This window comes from Penicillium taxi (assembly GCF_028828555.1).
Source record: "Penicillium taxi strain IBT 34144 chromosome Unknown utg000005l_segment0_segment0, whole genome shotgun sequence".
Taxonomy (NCBI): domain Eukaryota; kingdom Fungi; phylum Ascomycota; class Eurotiomycetes; order Eurotiales; family Aspergillaceae; genus Penicillium; species Penicillium taxi.
In genome coordinates, this window is record NW_026643207.1 from 3,558,912 (window position 1) to 3,578,345 (window position 19,434).

The 19,434-nt window shown below is 45.7% G+C and overlaps 5 protein-coding genes across 5 annotated transcripts; 3 read left to right on the top strand and 2 right to left on the bottom strand.

Moving 5' to 3' along the window:
• Positions 1-894: 894 nt before the first annotated feature.
• N7495_008633 (uncharacterized protein) lies at positions 895-2,993 on the top strand (the record flags this gene model as incomplete). The annotated part of the gene is made up of 6 exons (XM_057211284.1): positions 895-972; positions 1,054-1,219; positions 1,274-1,438; positions 1,498-1,994; positions 2,054-2,188; positions 2,244-2,993. The coding sequence occupies 6 exons, from the start codon at positions 895-897 to the stop codon at positions 2,991-2,993; spliced, it is 1,791 nt and encodes a 596-aa protein (XP_057060827.1).
• Positions 2,994-4,282: 1,289 nt separating this feature from the next.
• On the top strand, positions 4,283-4,760 carry N7495_008634 (ATPase inhibitor; the record flags this gene model as incomplete). The annotated part of the gene is made up of 4 exons (XM_057211285.1): positions 4,283-4,416; positions 4,466-4,534; positions 4,600-4,665; positions 4,721-4,760. The coding sequence occupies 4 exons, from the start codon at positions 4,283-4,285 to the stop codon at positions 4,758-4,760; spliced, it is 309 nt and encodes a 102-aa protein (XP_057060828.1).
• Positions 4,761-5,881: 1,121 nt separating this feature from the next.
• N7495_008635 (SDR family oxidoreductase) lies at positions 5,882-6,886 on the bottom strand (the record flags this gene model as incomplete). Its single annotated transcript, XM_057211286.1, has 1 exon — positions 5,882-6,886. One exon carries the CDS (start codon positions 6,884-6,886, stop codon positions 5,882-5,884), a length of 1,005 nt encoding a protein of 334 aa, XP_057060829.1.
• A 1,111-nt stretch (positions 6,887-7,997) lies between these two features.
• Positions 7,998-9,507, bottom strand: N7495_008636 (MFS general substrate transporter; the record flags this gene model as incomplete). Its single annotated transcript, XM_057211287.1, has 4 exons — positions 7,998-8,160; positions 8,213-8,488; positions 8,542-8,647; positions 8,718-9,507. The coding sequence occupies 4 exons, from the start codon at positions 9,505-9,507 to the stop codon at positions 7,998-8,000; spliced, it is 1,335 nt and encodes a 444-aa protein (XP_057060830.1).
• Positions 9,508-14,269: 4,762 nt separating this feature from the next.
• Positions 14,270-18,638, top strand: N7495_008637 (putative ABC multidrug transporter; the record flags this gene model as incomplete). Its single annotated transcript, XM_057211288.1, has 3 exons — positions 14,270-16,000; positions 16,057-17,987; positions 18,038-18,638. The coding sequence occupies 3 exons, from the start codon at positions 14,270-14,272 to the stop codon at positions 18,636-18,638; spliced, it is 4,263 nt and encodes a 1,420-aa protein (XP_057060831.1).
• Positions 18,639-19,434: the final 796 nt, after the last annotated feature.

Below are 19,434 nucleotides of genomic sequence, written 5' to 3' on the forward strand. Positions count from 1 at the left end.
TTCACATTGCATTTTCTGCTTCATGCTACTTCCCAAAACGATGCCCCATCACGAATTGACCTAATGCGCACTTCTAGATAGGTATTGGCCTCATCGCGCTGTCAAGCTCCGTTACAAAAATATTAGACAAATACAAGGACTGTCGCCAGCAAGTTTAAGAAGCTGCAAGGTGCTAGACTCCGTGCAAGGATAGTCAAACACCCATGGATGTTTATAACAAGTTAATACAGACAGGCAAAATCGCTCGTTATATGCTCCGTAGGTAGAGTTCCCATGTTGACCAACTTGTGTCATGTGACAAGATAATTTTAGTACTCCGTAAGGGGTCAATATACAAGATGGATCGAAATCAGTTTCACCACTTTGCTCACATAGATTCTATCTCGAACCCTAGTCCTAAATGCGCTAGTCCATTTTTGACCTAGCTCGCTTTCAAGTGTTGTCGTATTGAAAGGTATTATCACGTGCTAAATGTTCACTAATTTACCTTACTTGTATTACCCTTACCAAGAATACTTAGAGCAGTTAGCCTTAGTCAGAAGCGGAAGGATTCCCTCGTATTCTCTCGGCTGAGACTACTATACATGGCAGGTGACTAGGTGTTTATATCTAGGCAGCTGTAGTCCATACACTGTCTAAACCAATGCCTACTACCAGAATATATAGACCTTTCACTCTACAGGCCACAAAGTCTGAATGTGGCGTGCTTCCGACGTTACCTCGAGCGGGGTCATAACGGCTAGAAGCACCTATCAGAAGGCTGCTAAGCTTTATAATTGGGTCTGTGAGAGCAAAAGTCCCACTCGAGATCTCGGACTTCCCACACTAGAATCGGACTCATCGATTTCCCTCAGCGCTGTTGGTCAGTTATGTTTTTATCTCTCACTTCACATCATGGGGGGTGAGTCGCGTGCGAAAGGGTTTAATCGCCAGTTACGGTCCTGCAAAGTCTGTCGGCTCCGCAAAGTCAAGGTACGCGTTATCAGCTCAGATCATCAGATCTTGCGGGACGATCCTCCCGTCCTCCGTCCACGGAGCTAATATCCCCTACAGTGTGACCGCGTCAGACCTTGCCACGCATGCTGTGCGCATGGCTACCCTTCCAAGTGTGTATATGATCTACCGGATGGAGAAGCACGACCTATCAGCCAAGCAGATGAGATTCGGAATCTGAGATCGGAGATCCGCGAATTACGCGCTAGAATTGAGAAGAAAGATGGTATGTGTGTACTCACTGTGTCTTCCCTTCACAATAAACTAAAATATACTTCAGGGTCCCAAGGTCAAGATTTTCAACGGTTGGACCGGCTTGAGTTCTTATTTGACTCCATTCGATCCGCCCCACAGAGCATAGCTGACGATATCGTGCGTGATATTCGAACGACACATGAATCGAACAAGCAACTGGTGAAAGTGGGACCGTGGGAAGGTCATGAAGGTAAGGGTACCTATGCGAGAAGCGTCAATTTTCACACTCTGATTGCGAAAATTCAACAGCGTATGAAGGCTATGATTCTTCACGAAATTCCCCCGTTTCCATCATCCCGATCCGTAAGCGTATTGAAGTTGGCAGTTCGGCCAATAGCGAGCTCAACGATAGCGATAGCGATATTGGAGAGTACATATTTAGTTCATCCGACTCATCGTCATTGGCTAGCACTTTATCCATTATCAGTCCACAGGCACCAGTTACCGATGCATTTATACAGCGGTTTGTAGATGCATTTAGCCCGGAGGTGGACATAAAGTCAGGTCGAGCAGGTGCATTGAGAGCTGCGGCGGGCATTCGCATGTTCTCGCCACTGATATCAGATGCGTTTGAGGCTGTATCGGTGGCTTTCTTTGGTCGATCTATTCAGGACAAGGAGATTGAATCGTCCGGGTTTCGGTTATATCCACGTGTTCTCCGTGGCTTGCAGGACGCTTTGAATGATCCAGAGCGATGCAAGTCGGAATCGACCCTGGTGACGGTTATTCTTTTGCTTGCCTTTGAGGTTCGTCAACGTCGCTACTTATCATGTAACTTATCGTCTGTCATTACTGACTTGCACAGAGTGTAGAGCGTACCACTCAACGTGGTGTTCCGTCTCATCTTGCTGGCGCAGTGCGCCTGATGGAACATCGAGGACCAGAGAACCACATGTATGGAGTTGAGCATCTCTTGTTCACGGAGCTAAGACCGTACTGGGTATGTCCATTCTAATGATATATATCAGAAATATACCCATGCTGACATTTTCCAGATTGGCGGCGCAATCGCACTCCGAAAACCTACTTACCTAGCTCGTGAAGAGTGGAAGACGATTCCATGGTCAGCTGATACGACCAGGAAGGACATCCTGCACCATATGCTCGATCTAGCCGCCGATATTCCCGGTCTGCTGGCCCGGTCTGACGAGTTTAAAGAGGCTAGAAATTTTCCTATAACGGGCACACAGGAGATGGTTGTCAAGCAGGCCTCGCTATGGAACGATATTTCCAAACTCACTACCGCCTTCGAGAAATGGCACCTAGACTGGGTGGAGTGTTACCCAGACGGACCCATTCGAGAAGTCGAGCAAACAGAGGATCAAGGTTTTCCCATCTTCAAACGGCGCGATCTTCGTACCGGTGCTATTTACACATCGACCAAGTTATCATACCCCAACCTCCTTCTTGCCCAGACCATCTGTGTATATTACGCCATGCGTCTGATTTTGTCATCCATTGATACTCGTCCAGAGGATCGAGTCACCCCGATGGAGCAGTATGAATTTGGATGTGGCATCTGTCGGACCTATGAATGGTATATCCTTACTGCACCAGGCAACATGATCAATCGTCTCGCGTTCCCTACCCGAGTCGCATGGGAGGCATTCTCAGACCATAGCCCTGAACGTGCCTTTTTAGTCGAGGTGTTGCAGCTAGTTGAGAGACGCCATTCTCTTGGACTCTGGGGTGGGAATATGGCTGAGATATCCACCCACAAATATTCACCTCTTAATGTAAGCTGAAATGCTTGCTTATTTCCATTTGGCTACCGTAAAGCCCTATTAGTATTATCGATATGTCACGAGCGATAGATATCCCCAGGAGTAAGTAGATACATAGCGAAGTCAGTTCTTTTCTTGATGAATGTATTATTTTCTTTCAGTGATAACTTGTATCTGTATTAAAGCATCTTCAATGCTTGATGCTGGAACATATTCTTGGTATCACGGTCCCGAATTTAGACCAATATATATAACTACCTAGCTCTATCATTATTGTAGATATAGCCTCATAATTTATATATTCAAATAGGTAGGTGCCGCAGGCTTCCAAAACTTCTTCTCAATACTGACCAAGATAATTGGCTACAGTAACATTATCTATCTGCTCCTGGAAATGCCGCCGCCGTATGTCTTCATGTTCTTCTATGGCCTGGCCCACTCATGGATCTCAGATAAACGAGGCATGCGCTTCTGGTTCCTGATTTTCTCCGTTCTAATCACCATTATCGGGTTCACAGCCACAAATGGGTTCGCGTCGCGTTACTTTGCCATGTTCCTGATGGTGTTTATCAACGTCCAGGCAGGCCCGCTCTATTCCTAGATTGCAAATTGTCTTCCTCGTCCCTCAGCTGAGCGTGCTGCTGCATACGCCTTTATCATCTCAGTTGGTAGCTTGGCAAGTGTCTGGACCCCATACATCTATCTGGAAAAGGAAGCACATTACTTCTATATGGTCCTGGGTGCCCTGAAAATTGTTGGTGCTTTGGTTGCGATTTTCCTTTACTTCAACCTAAGCTCGCTTAACAAGCCACAGAGCTGGTTGGAGAATAGGAAAGTTCAGCTGACCGAGAATGAGCTTTCTTGTCTGCAGGTCACAGTGGACACTCAGGGAATTGACTTTGTTACTGCGCGGCGATTGCATCAGGGCTTCCATTACGTGTTGTAGGCGGGAAAACAGGGAGCTCTACCTGAATTGGAGGTGATGCAGAGGTGAGCTTGTGATATCTCAGATATGATTTGAATTAACAGGTTAATGAAATTGGCTCTGAAATTTTTTACAGTAAACAGAAAGTAGGGCAGAACGTGGCCCCATCAAATGCGGAGAAAATCGTGGCGACAACGTCACAGTAAGGAAATGGCCGGAATTAGAATGATCACCCGATTACCGGTAAGCGATTCATATTCACCTTATAAGAGTATAACCTACCACGGAAAACAGACCTGTTCTTATCCAACATTCAGCATTCCACACACACGCAGATCTAGATTTAGATCTCCGTCTCCACCTTACCTCCACAACTCACTCCACAATGCCACTTACACGACCCATTCTACGTATCACTACCACTTCAGCCTCTGTTCTATCTCGTTCCTTCTGTGCTACACCATTGACTATGGCTGCCGGCGATACTGGTGCCCCCAAGGCTCGGGGATTTTTGGCCGAGTATGTCTATGTCGGAGAATGTGTGACGTCATCACTAATTTGGGTGTAGGAAGGACCAGTTTGCGCGCCGTGAGGCTGCGCAGGAGGGGTTGTATATCAGGAAAGCAGAGCTTGAAAAGTGAGTTAGTCCTTATTCTTCATAGATTTGATACGTTGTGGCTGTTGTTGACGGGTCGTACCTAGGATTGAGCGTTTGAGGGCTAAGTTGAAGGAGCAGCGAAAACATATGGATGAACTTGACAAGCATCTGTAAGGGCATACATATATGTTCCTTGAACTTTGATCTTGTGCTAATTGATTCTAGTGAGGAGTTTGCTAAGAGTCAGGGAGGCGAACAGAACTAGTACAATGTACCTCTCGACGATCTGGTCAAAAACTATGAGATATTACCCAGATACGGAGTATCAGTTGCCAGGTTATCTACTTTTATTCTACTTGCCTACTATTTGAGCACACAACATCTAAAACACGAACTTCGTTTTATTTCTACGCCTTCCTTCCTATTTGCCCTTGAACGATCCTACTATGAATAAGCACTTGAACAAGCGGGATTATATCATCTGGATAGGATTTCCCTAGCCAGCTATTGGAATTCCCCTTCTGTATTAAGATGTTCCCGTTATCGTTGCTAGGGAATCTATAACAAGAGTCAGGTCGTTTACCCTGTATTCAGCCGTGTATCACTATGGCGCTCCTACATTGCATGGTTTATATTACAACAGACATTGACCCCTCCTCCATCTTCTCCATATCTCCTCACCAAGTCAAAAATGCCTATTCATCCCATCATTACACTTGCTTTACTTTACTAGTTACTATCATTATGGCTAATTCCAGTCAAATATCCGGTATTGTAGTCCACGACACTGGTATCGCATTACTCAACAATCCAGCCTAAGCAGATACAGAGCAAATCCTAATTAAGGCATACCACTACTTGAGCATACTAACTCAATATCAGTATCCTTTTCATCCATGGCATCCAAAACCCCTCAAACACCTTCTGGCCACTCGATTTGCTACCAACCGATTGCCCAAATGCACGTATCATGACACTCCGTGCCGTAACTCCATAGAGGTACTTCCAATCCTTCTAGAAAGAGGTGCGCGTGTTGACTTTGCGGACTGGGACACTAGCAAAACAGCATTCAATGAAGTTTGCTCATCGATTCTCTGGTACCCACTCATCTTTAGATCTCTCATCGAGACACTGAATGCCACTATGACTATAAATTCAAAATCTTTGGTAACTGGTGAGACGTCGCTGCATCTTGCTGCTGCGATTGCGGTTGAATCTTCAGCGACACTATTCAGGGAACGCTATAGAAGAGCACATGATCCCAACTATCCGCAATCAAACGCAAAATTGGGTATGCCAGTCCGTGAATTTTTTTTTTCAGCGTAGAGATTCCAGGCATTGCAAGTGACTCTATGATCTGATATAGTAAAACGGAAAATAATATATTTATAGCCCGGAGACCTTCGCCTCAGCCTTTTGATTATTCCGCTGGCGACGTAAGTCCCTCGAAACAAACGACCGAAGACCCTCCTGCATCCAAAAAGGCATAGCCCGCAAAAAGCTAGTAGAAGATACACTCTTAGGCAAAAAAACTTGTCCACTACTTTGAGTGATAATTTGTCTACAAATAGCCTCCGAAACAACCTGGGGGTCCATAATTGGCTGACGGGAGTGGGCCTCCCGATCAGTTATGCTCTGAATCATCGGAGTGCGGACCAAATTGGGGTGTATGATACTGGTGCGCACCTTTGGCGCGTCATACCAGTAGCGCAGTTCCTGATGTAAACCCTCGTGGAATGCGAGTGCACTGGCCTTTGTGCATGCGTAATCGACTATCGTACCAAGTGCTAAGAAGGAGGTGACACTGGCGACGGTTATGATATGACCGTGGTTGACCTTTATCATAGCCGGAAGAAATTCCTTGACTGTAAGGAAATGCGAGAGAGTGTTGACCTCAAACGTATGTCGGATATGTGCCTCTGGCTCTTCGAGTATTGTGCCGCCGTGGCCGACGCCAGCGTTGTTGATCAACACTGTTGGCTCGCCGTGCTCACTGCGAATGGATTCTGCGACCTCAGCAATGTTCTTAGAGGAAGTTACATCTGCGCGGTAAAATGCCACGTTTGAGGGTAGGGGGAAGTCAGGTTCATTTGTGTCGAGGATTATGACGCGCACTCCAGTATTCGCCAGGTCGTTCACAACTTGTTTCCCGATGCCACTGCAGCCACCCGTTATGAGGACCAACTCGCGGGAGGGGACCCATTTACCGATGCGGATCCAGTTATTATGCGCCCGTTCAGTCAAGTAGCGATTAAGGGAGCACACTACACTCAGAGTGACGAGAATGGCTAAAGATTTTTGGGTGTAGGGACTGCGCAAGAGCTGCTGAGCAGGGCCTGGTAGCTGCGAGAGGGCAGTCTGGAAATATTGGTGGATGAGATCGAGAAACATGACGGGAAACAAAGCGAGAGACTTGGTGCGAGGAGAACGAGTAGAGGCTCTTTCAGCGCACTGCGATTCTCTCTGAAATGCTCTTCCAACTGTTCAACTTGGGGAAATTTAGCAGCAAGTGCTCGTCTCCTGACTCTATAACGGTCGGACTCCAATATGATGGGATAGCTTTATTAGATTGTAATAAATGTGCGCACTTTGTGAGGTCCTTACAGCGGCGTAGCGGTGTAAAGAAGGCGTACTCACTTTCCCTAGCGAAACAAGGAGAAAATGGCTATCCCTACTTTCGGTTGATCACTTCCAACTTAACCCCTTTATAGAAGCTCTTACTTACTGCATGTAACAACTCAGAAACTCCATGCATGTAATATTGTTTAGTTCAAATGTTTAACTCGTGAGTTTTCTTCAACTCAGCCTAGAATGAATATTTCCTGTGCCTAAATATTTAACAATACTTATTGAGTCTGTTGCCTGCTGCTTTCAACCATTCGCCTTAGTAAAAAAACTATACATTTACTTTTATTCTATTTACACCACCATTGAAGCCATAACTAGGGTATCCAGGAGCGTAAGTTTTATCCTTCGCATACACTGCTGATACTCTCTACTTCCAGCATAGGCCAATGTATTCCCGAAGCCTTAAGCTCATATTCAAGAGCGTAGAAATCCGAATCATCATACCAATGCATAGGTGATCTTCCTGCCTGGATGTTTTGCATACGGAAGATCAGTGGAGTGTATCGGGCAAGACGAAGTCGGCTCAAGATGTAGAAGCGACTCAAGAGAATATCACGTCAATTCATCATCATATCTTCTTTTATTAGATTGCATCTTCTTTCAACCCAGACGGGAAGACCCAGGTCAGTTCTCTCTGCTTAGTTTTGAATGACATCCATATCTTTCACACCAGAAGACATTTTATTTTTGATTTTTATTTGTAATTGAATCGTAAATAATATCTTCTTGAAGCGCCCTTCTGATTCCTTTGAGAAATACAGCTTTCAGATGTATCAGCTCTTTGTCGATGCTAAATCATCACCGTTCCAGCTACGCTAGTCTTTGAACAAATGTAAATCCTTTTGGCCTTCGAAGGGTTCTGTGTCTTCTATTTCTAGATATTTGCATGCCACCTCCATCGATAGCTCAAACATGCCCATCGAGCCATAGTGAACATACCCAGAGCAGCGAGGAGAACACCACCTAAATACGCTACCATGGCTCTTGTACCGATCTTTTCAAGCATCTCACCACCAATAGGAACAGATATGAGGGTTCTGCAAGATATCTTTAGCTCTCAATCTCATGAAAACGAGGACTGATACATACGCAAAGCTGACAATAGAATAGCAGATGCCAAACCTCCCGCCCACTTCACTGGCCTGGGAAATCTGACCGATGCACGCCGGCGCTAGGCTTAAAAAGGAGCCCGACGCCAGTCCAAACACACAACTGAATACGTAGAGACCTGCTAGGATGTTGCCAAAGGGAAGCCAGATCGCAAATACAGCGATGGCACCCAGTAAAATCAGGACTGTTAACGTATTGATTCGCCCATACTTGTCTGCAACACGCCCGGCAATCAGTCGACCAAGTGTAGAACAACTAAGATTTTGTATTAGTCGCTGGAGAAAAGGAGTACAAAGGAATGATCATACGCGTTCCAGATGGAGAGAAGGATCACACTGGTGGTAGTGCTGAACCCTTGCGCGACAACGTAAGTAGGGTAGAGACCGAGGCCTGCAAACACCATAAGCTCCAAAGCTAGAAGAAAGAAGAAAGAGACGGTCAGCGTAGATCTTTGACTTCCTCTCTAATTGTCACTGCCACTTACTGAATGTTCCAAGAGTTAACCAGGTGAATCTGGTATCCTTAAAGGCCCGTATGTTAATAGTAGACTTACTTCTACCCTTCGGCAGACGAGATTTAACAAGTAGAGTTCCTACTCCACACAAAACCGCCAAAATCAAACCAAGAAGCCGAATAGTCCACTGATACCCAAAACGAGCGAACCCAGCCCTAAGCACTAGGGGAAAAGTGACACCTCCAAATCCAGCACCGGCCATTGCAGTGCCCATGGCCATGCCGACCCGACGATCAAACCAATGCGGCACAGCAGCCATAGCAGCCGTACTGAGCAGCGCGGCCCCCGTTCCAGTGAGAACACCCAGAGTAAGAAAAAAGTGCCAATACAGCCGACATTCGGCTAGAAGCAAGATACCAGAGACGTAACAGCCCGTGCCGGCGACCAGGATACCCGTCGGGCCGTATCTATCGAAGAGAGAGCCAATCTGAGCGCTCAGCACGAGACCGAAGAAGGTAAATGTACCCGGAATCCAGCCAACTGCACTGGTGGAATATCCCGATAGCTGATGCGTTAGGAAATAGCTCTGCAGGACACCAGTCGAGTTCATCATTCCGTAGCTGCTCATGAGCAGGAAGAAAGATCCCATGATCACTAGCCAGGATCTAGTGCCACCATCTGGGAAGGTGTCTGCGGGACCGGACTCGAGAATATGAGTTGTGACAATTGATAATGGAGCTGGTGGTTCAATTATTGAGAATGTCGAGTGTGGGGACTCGCGGAGAGGGGTAGCACTTCGACTTGGCTCTGTCAAATACATTGTTCTGCAGTGGGGGTAGATCTACTCATGTATATAGCGTGGTATTTACTGTGTGATCTGTGATGTCTGACGTGAAAACTTCATCTCCTTTAAAGATCTTCGATATCAGGATTGTAACCGATGAAAAATTCAACGGGAATCTGTAGTCATCCCGATATCCCACTGAGTCATTTTGGACCAATCTTGAGTCTTCAATTCTTTGTATTGTATTCAAGTTGATAATTGATAGTTCCATATGAACAAGTCTTGCAAATTTCCAAATCTCAATTTTAGGGGGAAAATAGAAGTGCCGAGAAATCCTTCCATAGTACTCAGCGGGTCGTAATTATGTAGCGATGGAGATCGATTGGCAATATTCAGAGAGTCGCAGACTCCATAAGGGGACAAATCACAAGACCTGTCCTACTACCTTAATGGAGCTCTCCGTAGCATGCCATGTCGGAAGTCGAAAATGCGGAGAGGCCCGAAACCAACATTTAGCCTAGATGGAAGGCAGGTCATGGGGCTTGAACTAAGTCATCGTAGTCGTTTAGAAAGTGCAATTAGCAGTTATATAATTGGACACGTTTATCTTCATTTTGAATAGTGACGCCGGGTAGTGTGTAGTGCGATCGGAGTGGCATGATGAAGTGGCGATATCCCGCAAATTGATTCTACCGGATTTCCCCATCTCATCCCTATTTGCTCCATCAACAATCTCTAAAGTGGTCTGACCCGGGATTACTTTACTACTCCTTGATTCAGTCCCTTTATATATAGGATTCCATACATAGGTAGCCTAATGTAGTTCATCATCATTCCAACTCCAAGCTACTTTACTGCATCCAAAAACTGTGATCGTTGATCATCCCCACTCCACTCTATACTCTGCTCTGCTCTACATCTACAACCATGCAAGCTAGCAGAATCCTCACCCGAAATCTCTCTCCAAGTCTAAATAGACGCAAAAATCGAAGTCTCCACGTCATCAACATCCCTGCACCTCCACCTCTCATCGAAAAGGGCAATCCATCCATAGACTCAGACCAACTGGCCTACCGACTCTGTGAACTTTCTCTTCAAAAAATACAAAAAGAGGCTCGAGCCTCAGAGCCTGATTTACGACATGTCTTGGCTTGTAGTTCAATGCAGCGCCTCACACATCAAGATCTTCGACATCGACTTGATTCCCTCCAAAGTACCATCCACGTCCAATCAATGCCCCTATTCCCAGGCTGTGACGAATATCCAGATGATGATGAGATGGATATGAGGTCTTTAGAAATAGCAGTTTCTGAACTGGAAACTGTTAGTAGGAGGGGGAATTTGCAAGGTATATCTGCTTTCAGCAAATACGGGACATGTAACGATTTATGAAAAACAACCTATCATGATTATACGAAAGCACTTGCCTAGGCAGTACACAGCATCAAAAATGGCGTTCAAGGACGGGGTTCACAATGGAATTTTCAATCTTCTCTTTTATATAATATTCGAACCTGCAATCTTTCAGCTCAGTGACGCTATCCAAATCTAATCTTGTATCCCTCAAGAGTCAAGTAACATTGAAAGTTAGCTACTTGAGAAAGTATGGGGTTAACCTCAATCAAATATGGTCTCTGGTAGTGGCTGTTTCATTCTGAGATCCCAACATTGACTTGTATCCTTGAAGGTAAGCAAGGCCAGCCGCTTTAGATCAGGGTTATAATCTTAGAAGGGGAAAATGGGTATTTATTTCACCTCCGAGACAACATAGTGCGGTGGTCAAGATGCCCGCACCAGTTTGTGGGCTCATTTTGAGAGACGTGCTGTCTCTGTAAACCCTCAAGGTTCTCATATAAGTCTCCTATCTCCTACTAAGACTAAGAGTTCATTGAAGATAAAAAAAGTCTCAAATAGGTCCTGAAGTTTGAACGGTAGAAAATTCAGACTGGATGTTGATCATGACTTCTCAAGCCCAGCCAACCATTTGCCTTGGCTACAAACAAAATATTATTCCTAAACTCATCCACACTGTCACCTCCACTGTTCTCTTCTGCCTCTAAACCCAATTTACGATCCATCACCATTTTCATCAACACGTTCCTAGAAAGACGGTCGACTCGAATTTCCACAAGCCCTAACTCACAAAGCCCATAATCAAAAACCATCCGCAGTGCTTCATAGGCATACCCTTTGCTTCGGAAATGGGCTTGTCGAATACTGAATTTGCCTTTTTTGAAGAATATCTAAAATTACTGAGATATACTCATTCCTTTGTAGGCAAAGTGACAGGCCTGTTGATATGGATTGAAACTTGAATTCTGATTCACCTAGATAACGACTGTTTGGTATAATAGGGGATAGAGGACATGAGGCAGAGTTCATGTTCTCTTGTTGTAGGAAGTCAGAAGTTGAGTCGTGTCGGTTCACAGGGATCTCGATGCACTATTACTACTACGTTGTACGTGTAATAAGTTATGCGGTAAGATGTGTGTTCATTCTAAGTTCCCGCGATGGAATCGGGTATGCCCCAATTCCACTAGTTTCATTCACTTCCCGAGTTCATTCACTTCAGCAAACCAGATTCCATTGGTTCCAACAAGTCGCGACATCATAAGCCACCATGAAGGCTGTTCTTATTATACTGAGGTATTGAAAGGGAGAAGAATATTGAATAGTGAGAGAGTTGATGTGAAGACAAAACTTACTCTGCTTTTACTTCATTTTCCAATAATTTCCAAGTTTATCGTATAATTTTGGAAAGCACGTCATTAAATCAGCTTGATTTTTTTTTCCCTCTGACGCTCTTCAATTAATACACCTACTTTCTTGAATTTTATTCAGTATTATACCAAGATCTAAGGGTTCTTCGAGTGACAATTAAACAAGATTGTCAAACGTGGGCCACTTATAACTAACCAGTTATTATAAGCTCCACGTTCTTAAGATGATAAGTCATATTGCTATGAAACAAACAAGGGCTCATAATTACTATGACATTCCCATAAAAGGATATTCCCATCCATCTTCCTTAGCTGTAGAAAGAAGAAGATCACGTGTAAATCATAATGGATAAAAACAACCGAAAATGATACCGCAGCAGGAAAGGATGCATGCCAAAACTGAGGGAAAGAACAAGTGCACCCAGATGAGGCAGATTGTCCCTGGCCTCTTTCTCGGAAATATGAAAGCATCACATCAGCGGGCAAAACTTCAAGAAAATAGTATCAACATAATAGTCTCTTTGACAAATGGTCCGTAGGTACTATGGACTACTATAATCAGAGAGGCAGGCATTCCAAAGCATCATCATAAGAAGGTTCAGTGTGCAGACTCGTCAATGCAAGACTTCATTACTCATATGAACGATTTTCGCGACTTTACTGACCAAATGGCATCTCCTGCCATAAACTTATGATCTTCTTTACCCGTTGAAGTTTACAATGGTATGAATGATGAAGAGACTATCAATTCACTGTGACCTTTTCATATCACGCTCGCCAACAATCATTATTACCTGTTACCTTCGAGTATCACCAGAACTCATGATGTTTTCGATGATTTTCAGGGAACGTGGAGGCTCTGAAGTGCTGGAAAAGATCACACCGAACCTTGAGCGGTATGGATAGGCGGTCTGTTAGAGACTGTCTAGCATGAGGACTAGAAATCGAGACTCGAACAGCAAATGCCTAAATCGGATCCACCGACCAAAGTTACCTATTAAGGTTTGATATATGCATGACATCGGTGTACTCCGTACCGAGTATCAAGAAACAATCGATGTTCTGATGGACGGAGATAAACTGAAATCCATATTGTATCCATGGATCTGCTCAATCTTCGTCGAGAGAATGCAGAACCTATCGTCAAGCGGCTCGATTAGACGTAGCTCCCATCTCCTATAGATCAATCTTAACTCTTCTCTAGGAAACATCCATGCCCACGGATATCAACCTTGCTTTTAATCGACCGCAACAGACTTTTAGGTTTTGAACTTGTTGAATGTTTGATGTCGTCTTAATCATGTACAAAGCAATAGCTTCAAAGCAAGGGATATCTTTTATCCTACCGAACCTTAATGTTTCCTCGTCAACTTGTTGCCAAGATTCAAAATTAGTAAATTGCAATAGGGGGTGGCATCGGGGAGATTGATGGCCCGACGCCACATGGAATACACTGATGCAGTGCTCCGAACCAATCACAATGAAATGTATCGTCCCCGCTTCCGAACGTTCTCCCGCTGAGTCATTGATTCCATCCAATTATTTGACCTGGATTTTTAGGCTGAGCCGCTGAGTAATCGGCTCTTTTCCTAAATCCGATGTTCTTTGCTGATTTGCTCGGTTCAATAGCGACTGCGAAAGCCGAAACCCACTTTATGCTTCTATCAGATAATCTTTCCCCCGGAATTTAACGCATTTTGTTTAGTTATTTAGGCGGCATTTGACCAAATACTACCAATTTATAGTTTTGATTATGAATACATCACTCCGGTCAACTAGGTAAATACTAAGATATAGTGGTGACTATTGACACCGGATCCATAAAAACTTTTAACTCACTTAAAGCCCGTCGGCCTTTTCGAATATAACCACCGAGCTCCTGTGGGGGAAGTTTTACATCTTTTTACATAAGACGAGGGCCTCGCTGTTTCTGACAGCGAACGTCCGAATTACCTACTAATCTCTTTTACTTTTCATTCCCGCTTTAATTTGATTTCTCTAATTCTTACATCGTCACACTCCTATTACCCCCTTTCTCTCCTCTCTGCAGGACTTGTTCCTGTATGAGCCTTTCCACCATGGACGATTCTATTCAACCCAATAAGGGGAATCAAGATGACACAATTGACGGCGCAAGTGTCCAAAGCTCCGCAACAATTGTCAATGATAACCCCACTAGCAAGAAAGCACCAAACAACAACAATGAGTGGGGGTTGCTGTCTCGCGTCCAGGAGCAACATCAACGAGATCTTACTTCCGGTTTTAAGCCCCAAGAGCTTGGTGTCACCTGGAAGGATCTGAACGTGAATGTTATCAGCGCCGATGACGCAGTTGTCGAGAATGTGTTCTCGCAGTTCAATATTCCCACGCATATCAAGGAGTCGCGTAATAAGCCTCCACTACGCACAATTCTGAAAAACAGTCATGGCTGTGTTAAGCCTGGCGAAATGCTTCTTGTCTTGGGTCGTCCGGGCTCGGGCTGCACCACATTGTTGAAGATGCTTGCCAACCGCCGAGGTGGCTTCAAGTCTATCGACGGTGATGTTAGATTCGGTTCTTTGACTTCCGATGAGGCCCACGACTACCGCGGTCAGATCGTTATGAATACTGAGGAGGAGCTGTTCTTCCCTAGTCTGACTGTCGGCCAGACCATGGATTTTGCCTGCAGGCTTAAGGTCCCCTTCAAGCTGCCGAACGGCGTGGAGTCTTCCGAAGCCTATACCCAAGAATCGAAGGAATTCCTCATGGAGTCTATGGGCATCTCGCATACCGTCGATACCAAGGTTGGTAACGAGTTCGTTCGCGGAGTCTCGGGTGGTGAGCGTAAACGTGTCTCTATCATCGAGTGCATGGCCACTCGTGGATCCGTGTTTTGTTGGGACAACAGTACCCGTGGTTTAGATGCTAGCACCGCTCTGGAGTGGACAAAGGCCATCCGTGCTATGACTGATACCCTGGGTCTTTCAACAATCGTAACCCTCTATCAAGCAGGAAACGGAATTTACGAGCAGTTCGACAAAGTTTTGGTCCTCGATGAGGGCGAGCAGGTTTACTACGGTCCCCGTGCTGACGCACGCCCCTTTATGGAAGAAGCTGGCTTCGTCTGCCGCGAGGGCTCTAACGTTGCTGACTTCTTGACCGGTGTGACTGTCCCGACAGAGCGCCGTATTCGTGAAGGCTTCGAGAACCAATTCCCTAGAAATAAGGAGACTCTCCGCGAAGCCTACAAAAAATCCACCATCTTTGCCGAAATGACCACCGAATACGATTACCCCGACTCTGATATTGCTCGTGAACGGACAAAGGATTTCAAGGAAGGTGTCTCTTTTGAAACATCGAAGCAACTCGCCAAGAATAGTCCTTTTACTGTCGGCTTCATCGATCAAGTTAAGGCTTGTGTTTCGCGCCAGTATCAGATTCTTTGGGGAGACAAGGCGACTTTCATCATCAAACAAGTTGCAACTCTACTTCAAGCTCTGATCGCCGGTTCTCTCTTCTATAATGCTCCCGACAACTCCAGTGGACTCTTCGTCAAATCTGGTGCTCTTTTCTTCTCTCTTCTGTATAACAGTTTGCTTGCTATGTCTGAGGTCACCGACTCCTTCAGCGGTCGTCCTGTTCTTGTCAAGCACAAAGAATTCGCTTATTTCCACCCTGCAGCTTTCTGCATCGCCCAGATCACTGCTGATATCCCAGTTCTCTTGTTCCAAATCAGCATGTTCTCCCTCGTGGTTTACTTTATGGTCGGTCTGACCATGAGCGCTGGTACATTCTTTACCTACTGGGTTATGGTTTTCTGTACTACCATGGTAAGTTTAACCCTTGATCAATTTCTTATATACATATATACTAACTATCTTAACAGTGTATGACTGCCCTGTTCCGAGCTATTGGTGCCGCATTCACCACTTTCGATGGTGCTTCCAAAGTTTCCGGTTTCCTCATCTCTGCTCTCATCATGTACAATGGTTACATGATTAGCAAGCCTGAGATGCACCCCTGGTTCGGTTGGATCTTCTGGCTCGATCCCTTGGCCTATGGTTTCGAGGCCCTGCTTTCCAATGAGTTCCATGGCACGCAAATCCCCTGCGTCAACAGCAATCTTGTTCCAAACGGCGTAGGCTATAACGACTCAGCTCACCAGGCTTGCACTGGTGTTGGCGGAGCGGAGCCGGGTGCCACCTTCGTGACTGGAGATCAATACCTTAGTTCACTTTCCTATAGCCACTCCCATCTCTGGCGCAACTTCGGCATAAACTGGGCCTGGTGGGTTCTGTTTGTCGCCATTACAATCTATTCTACAACTAAATGGAAGTCTCCTTCCGAGAGCGGCAGCTGTCTCGTCATTCCCCGTGAGCGACTTGCCCAGCATCAGAAGAACTCTCACAACAAGTACGATGAGGAGGCTGCCATCTCTGAGAAAGCTAGCAAGCCTTCCGAGGGCGATGCTCATGATGAGTCAAACAACATCGATGGTCAGCTGGTCAGGAACACCTCTGTCTTTACCTGGAAGAATCTATGCTACACTGTGAAGACCCCAACTGGCGACCGTCTCCTTCTTGATAACGTTTTTGGATGGGTCAAGCCTGGTATGTTGGGTGCTCTGATGGGCTCATCTGGTGCGGGTAAAACCACTCTCCTTGATGTCTTGGCCCAACGCAAGACTGACGGCACTATTAATGGCTCTATCTTGGTTGATGGCCGAGAGTTACCTGTTTCATTCCAGCGTTCTGCCGGTTACTGTGAACAACTTGACGTCCTCGAACCTTTTGCCACTGTCCGCGAGTCCCTTGAATTTTCCGCCTTGCTTCGACAGGATCGAAATATTCCGGACGAAGAGAAGCTTCAATATGTAGACACGATTATTGACCTGCTCGAATTGCACGACCTCGCCGATACTCTAGTTGGACGTATCGGTGCTGGTCTAAGCGTTGAGCAGCGTAAGCGTGTCACTATTGGTGTTGAGCTAGTCTCCAAACCAAGTATCTTGATCTTCCTTGACGAACCTACCTCTGGTCTTGATGGACAGTCCGCATACAACACAGTTCGCTTCCTCCGTAAGTTGGCTGATGTTGGTCAGGCTGTCCTGGTTACCATTCACCAGCCTTCGGCCCAATTGTTCGCAGAGTTCGACACCCTGCTTTTGCTTGCAAAGGGTGGTAAGACTGTGTACTTTGGAGACATCGGAGACAACGGATCGGTTGTTAAGGAATATTTCAGCCGTTACGGTGCCCCATGTCCCACCGAAGCCAACCCTGCCGAACATATGATCGACGTCGTCTCTGGTACTCTCAGCCAGGGAAGAGATTGGAACAAGGTCTGGCTGGAATCGCCAGACTACACAAAAGCTGTCCAGGAACTTGACCAAATTATCGAAACTGCTGCATCTAAACCACCTGGTACCACTGATGACGGCGAAGAGTTTGCTACTACGCTTTGGACCCAGATAAAAATGTGCACAGCGCGCATGAGCACAGCCTTGTACCGCAACTGCGACTACGTTAATAATAAAATGGCCCTCCACATTGGATCTGCTCTCTTCAACGGATTCTCCTTCTGGATGATCAAAGACAGCGTTTCTAGCCTGCAACTCCGTCTCTTCACCATTTTCAACTTCATTTTCGTCGCACCCGGTGTCATTGCCCAGCTTCAGCCTCTCTTCATTGAGCGGAGATCAATTTACGAGCAGCGCGAGAAGAAATCCAAGATGTATTCCTGGATTGCTTTCGTCACAGCACTTGTCGTATCTGAGATCCCATACCTGATTATCTGTGGTGTCTTGTACTTCGTTTGCTGGTAAGTTTATCCGACCCATCCACTACTTTCATCTGCTAATCCACTTATAGGTACTACACTGTCGGATTCTCCCACGCCTCAGACAGAGCCGGCGGTACCTTCCTGGTCATGTTCTTCTACGAATTCGTCTACACAGGTATTGGTCAGTTCATCGCCGCCTACGCCCCCAACGCCACATTCGCTAGCCTAGTGAACCCCCTCGTCATCGGAACCCTCGTCTCCTTCTGCGGTGTCCTGGTTCCATATGCCCAGATCCAAGAGTTCTGGCGCTACTGGATCTACTGGATGAACCCTTTCAACTACCTGATGGGTGGCATGCTAGTCTTCAGTCTATGGGACGAGCCCGTAAACTGCAAGGAAAGCGAATTTGCCATATTTGATCCTCTAAACGGCTCCACCTGCGCCGAATACCTGAAGAACTTCTTGGAAACAACTGGCAGCTCCATGAACCTGGTCAACCCCGATGCCACCGAGAGCTGCCGTGTCTGCGAGTACAAGAGCGGAAGTGACTACCTGTACTCGATCAACCTGAAGGAGTATTACTACGGATGGCGGGACATGGCCCTCACCGCCCTCTTCGCTGTTAGCTCGTACTGTCTTGTTTTCTTGCTGATGAAATTGCGCACGAAGGCTTCTAAAAAGGCTGAGTGAAGAGTGTGAATGGCACGTTGCTTAATGAAAAGAACATAGACTACATTTGTTTCTCTTTCTTGTTTTTTTTTACAATCTAGCGTACGGATGAGTTTTTGCTATGTGATTTTCATAGCTATCAATCACTGATACACGACAATCCATACATAATGTATATTTTTTTTTTCGAACTGTCTATGACTAAGCCCATCTAGATATGACTGTAGTAAGCAAACGGATGATTCCACACAAACCCTGTGCAAATCACACCCGAAAACACGGAAATCCACGATGAACTAGCCAACGTACTTGTCAAAAGTCCCACAAAATATTAGCTTTTCGTTTTAACGAAAGTAAGAACTAGTCTACGTGGATTTTCCCGTGGCAGAATCCTTCGAGTAGAGCAAAAGTACGAACTAAGGCTTTGATTACGCCAGCTACCCCACTTGCTAAGTGTCTGACTTTTGTTTTTGTTTCGATACGGATTCGAGGATCCATACAGTGGCTTTTCTGGATCCTCCGATGAGGCAAAATGTACAATCACTCGCGTGATGGCACCGCTTGAGTCTTGGAGTTTTGAAAGAGCCTTGGAAGTAGGTATCTAGGAAGTCCACATTGGCCAGGTGTGGTCATGGCTCGCGACCGTATATCTTTGGTAGAGCCATATAGTAGAGAAGTACCTAGGTAGTAACCTCTAGGGTTCTGTGGCGGGGTTTTATACCCATTATCTAGCTCTGAAGGTCTACGGGTATATAGTTGTCAACATAATCTGTCCTCCCGGGGTCTCAAGTACTGGTACTTACCTACTAACATATTT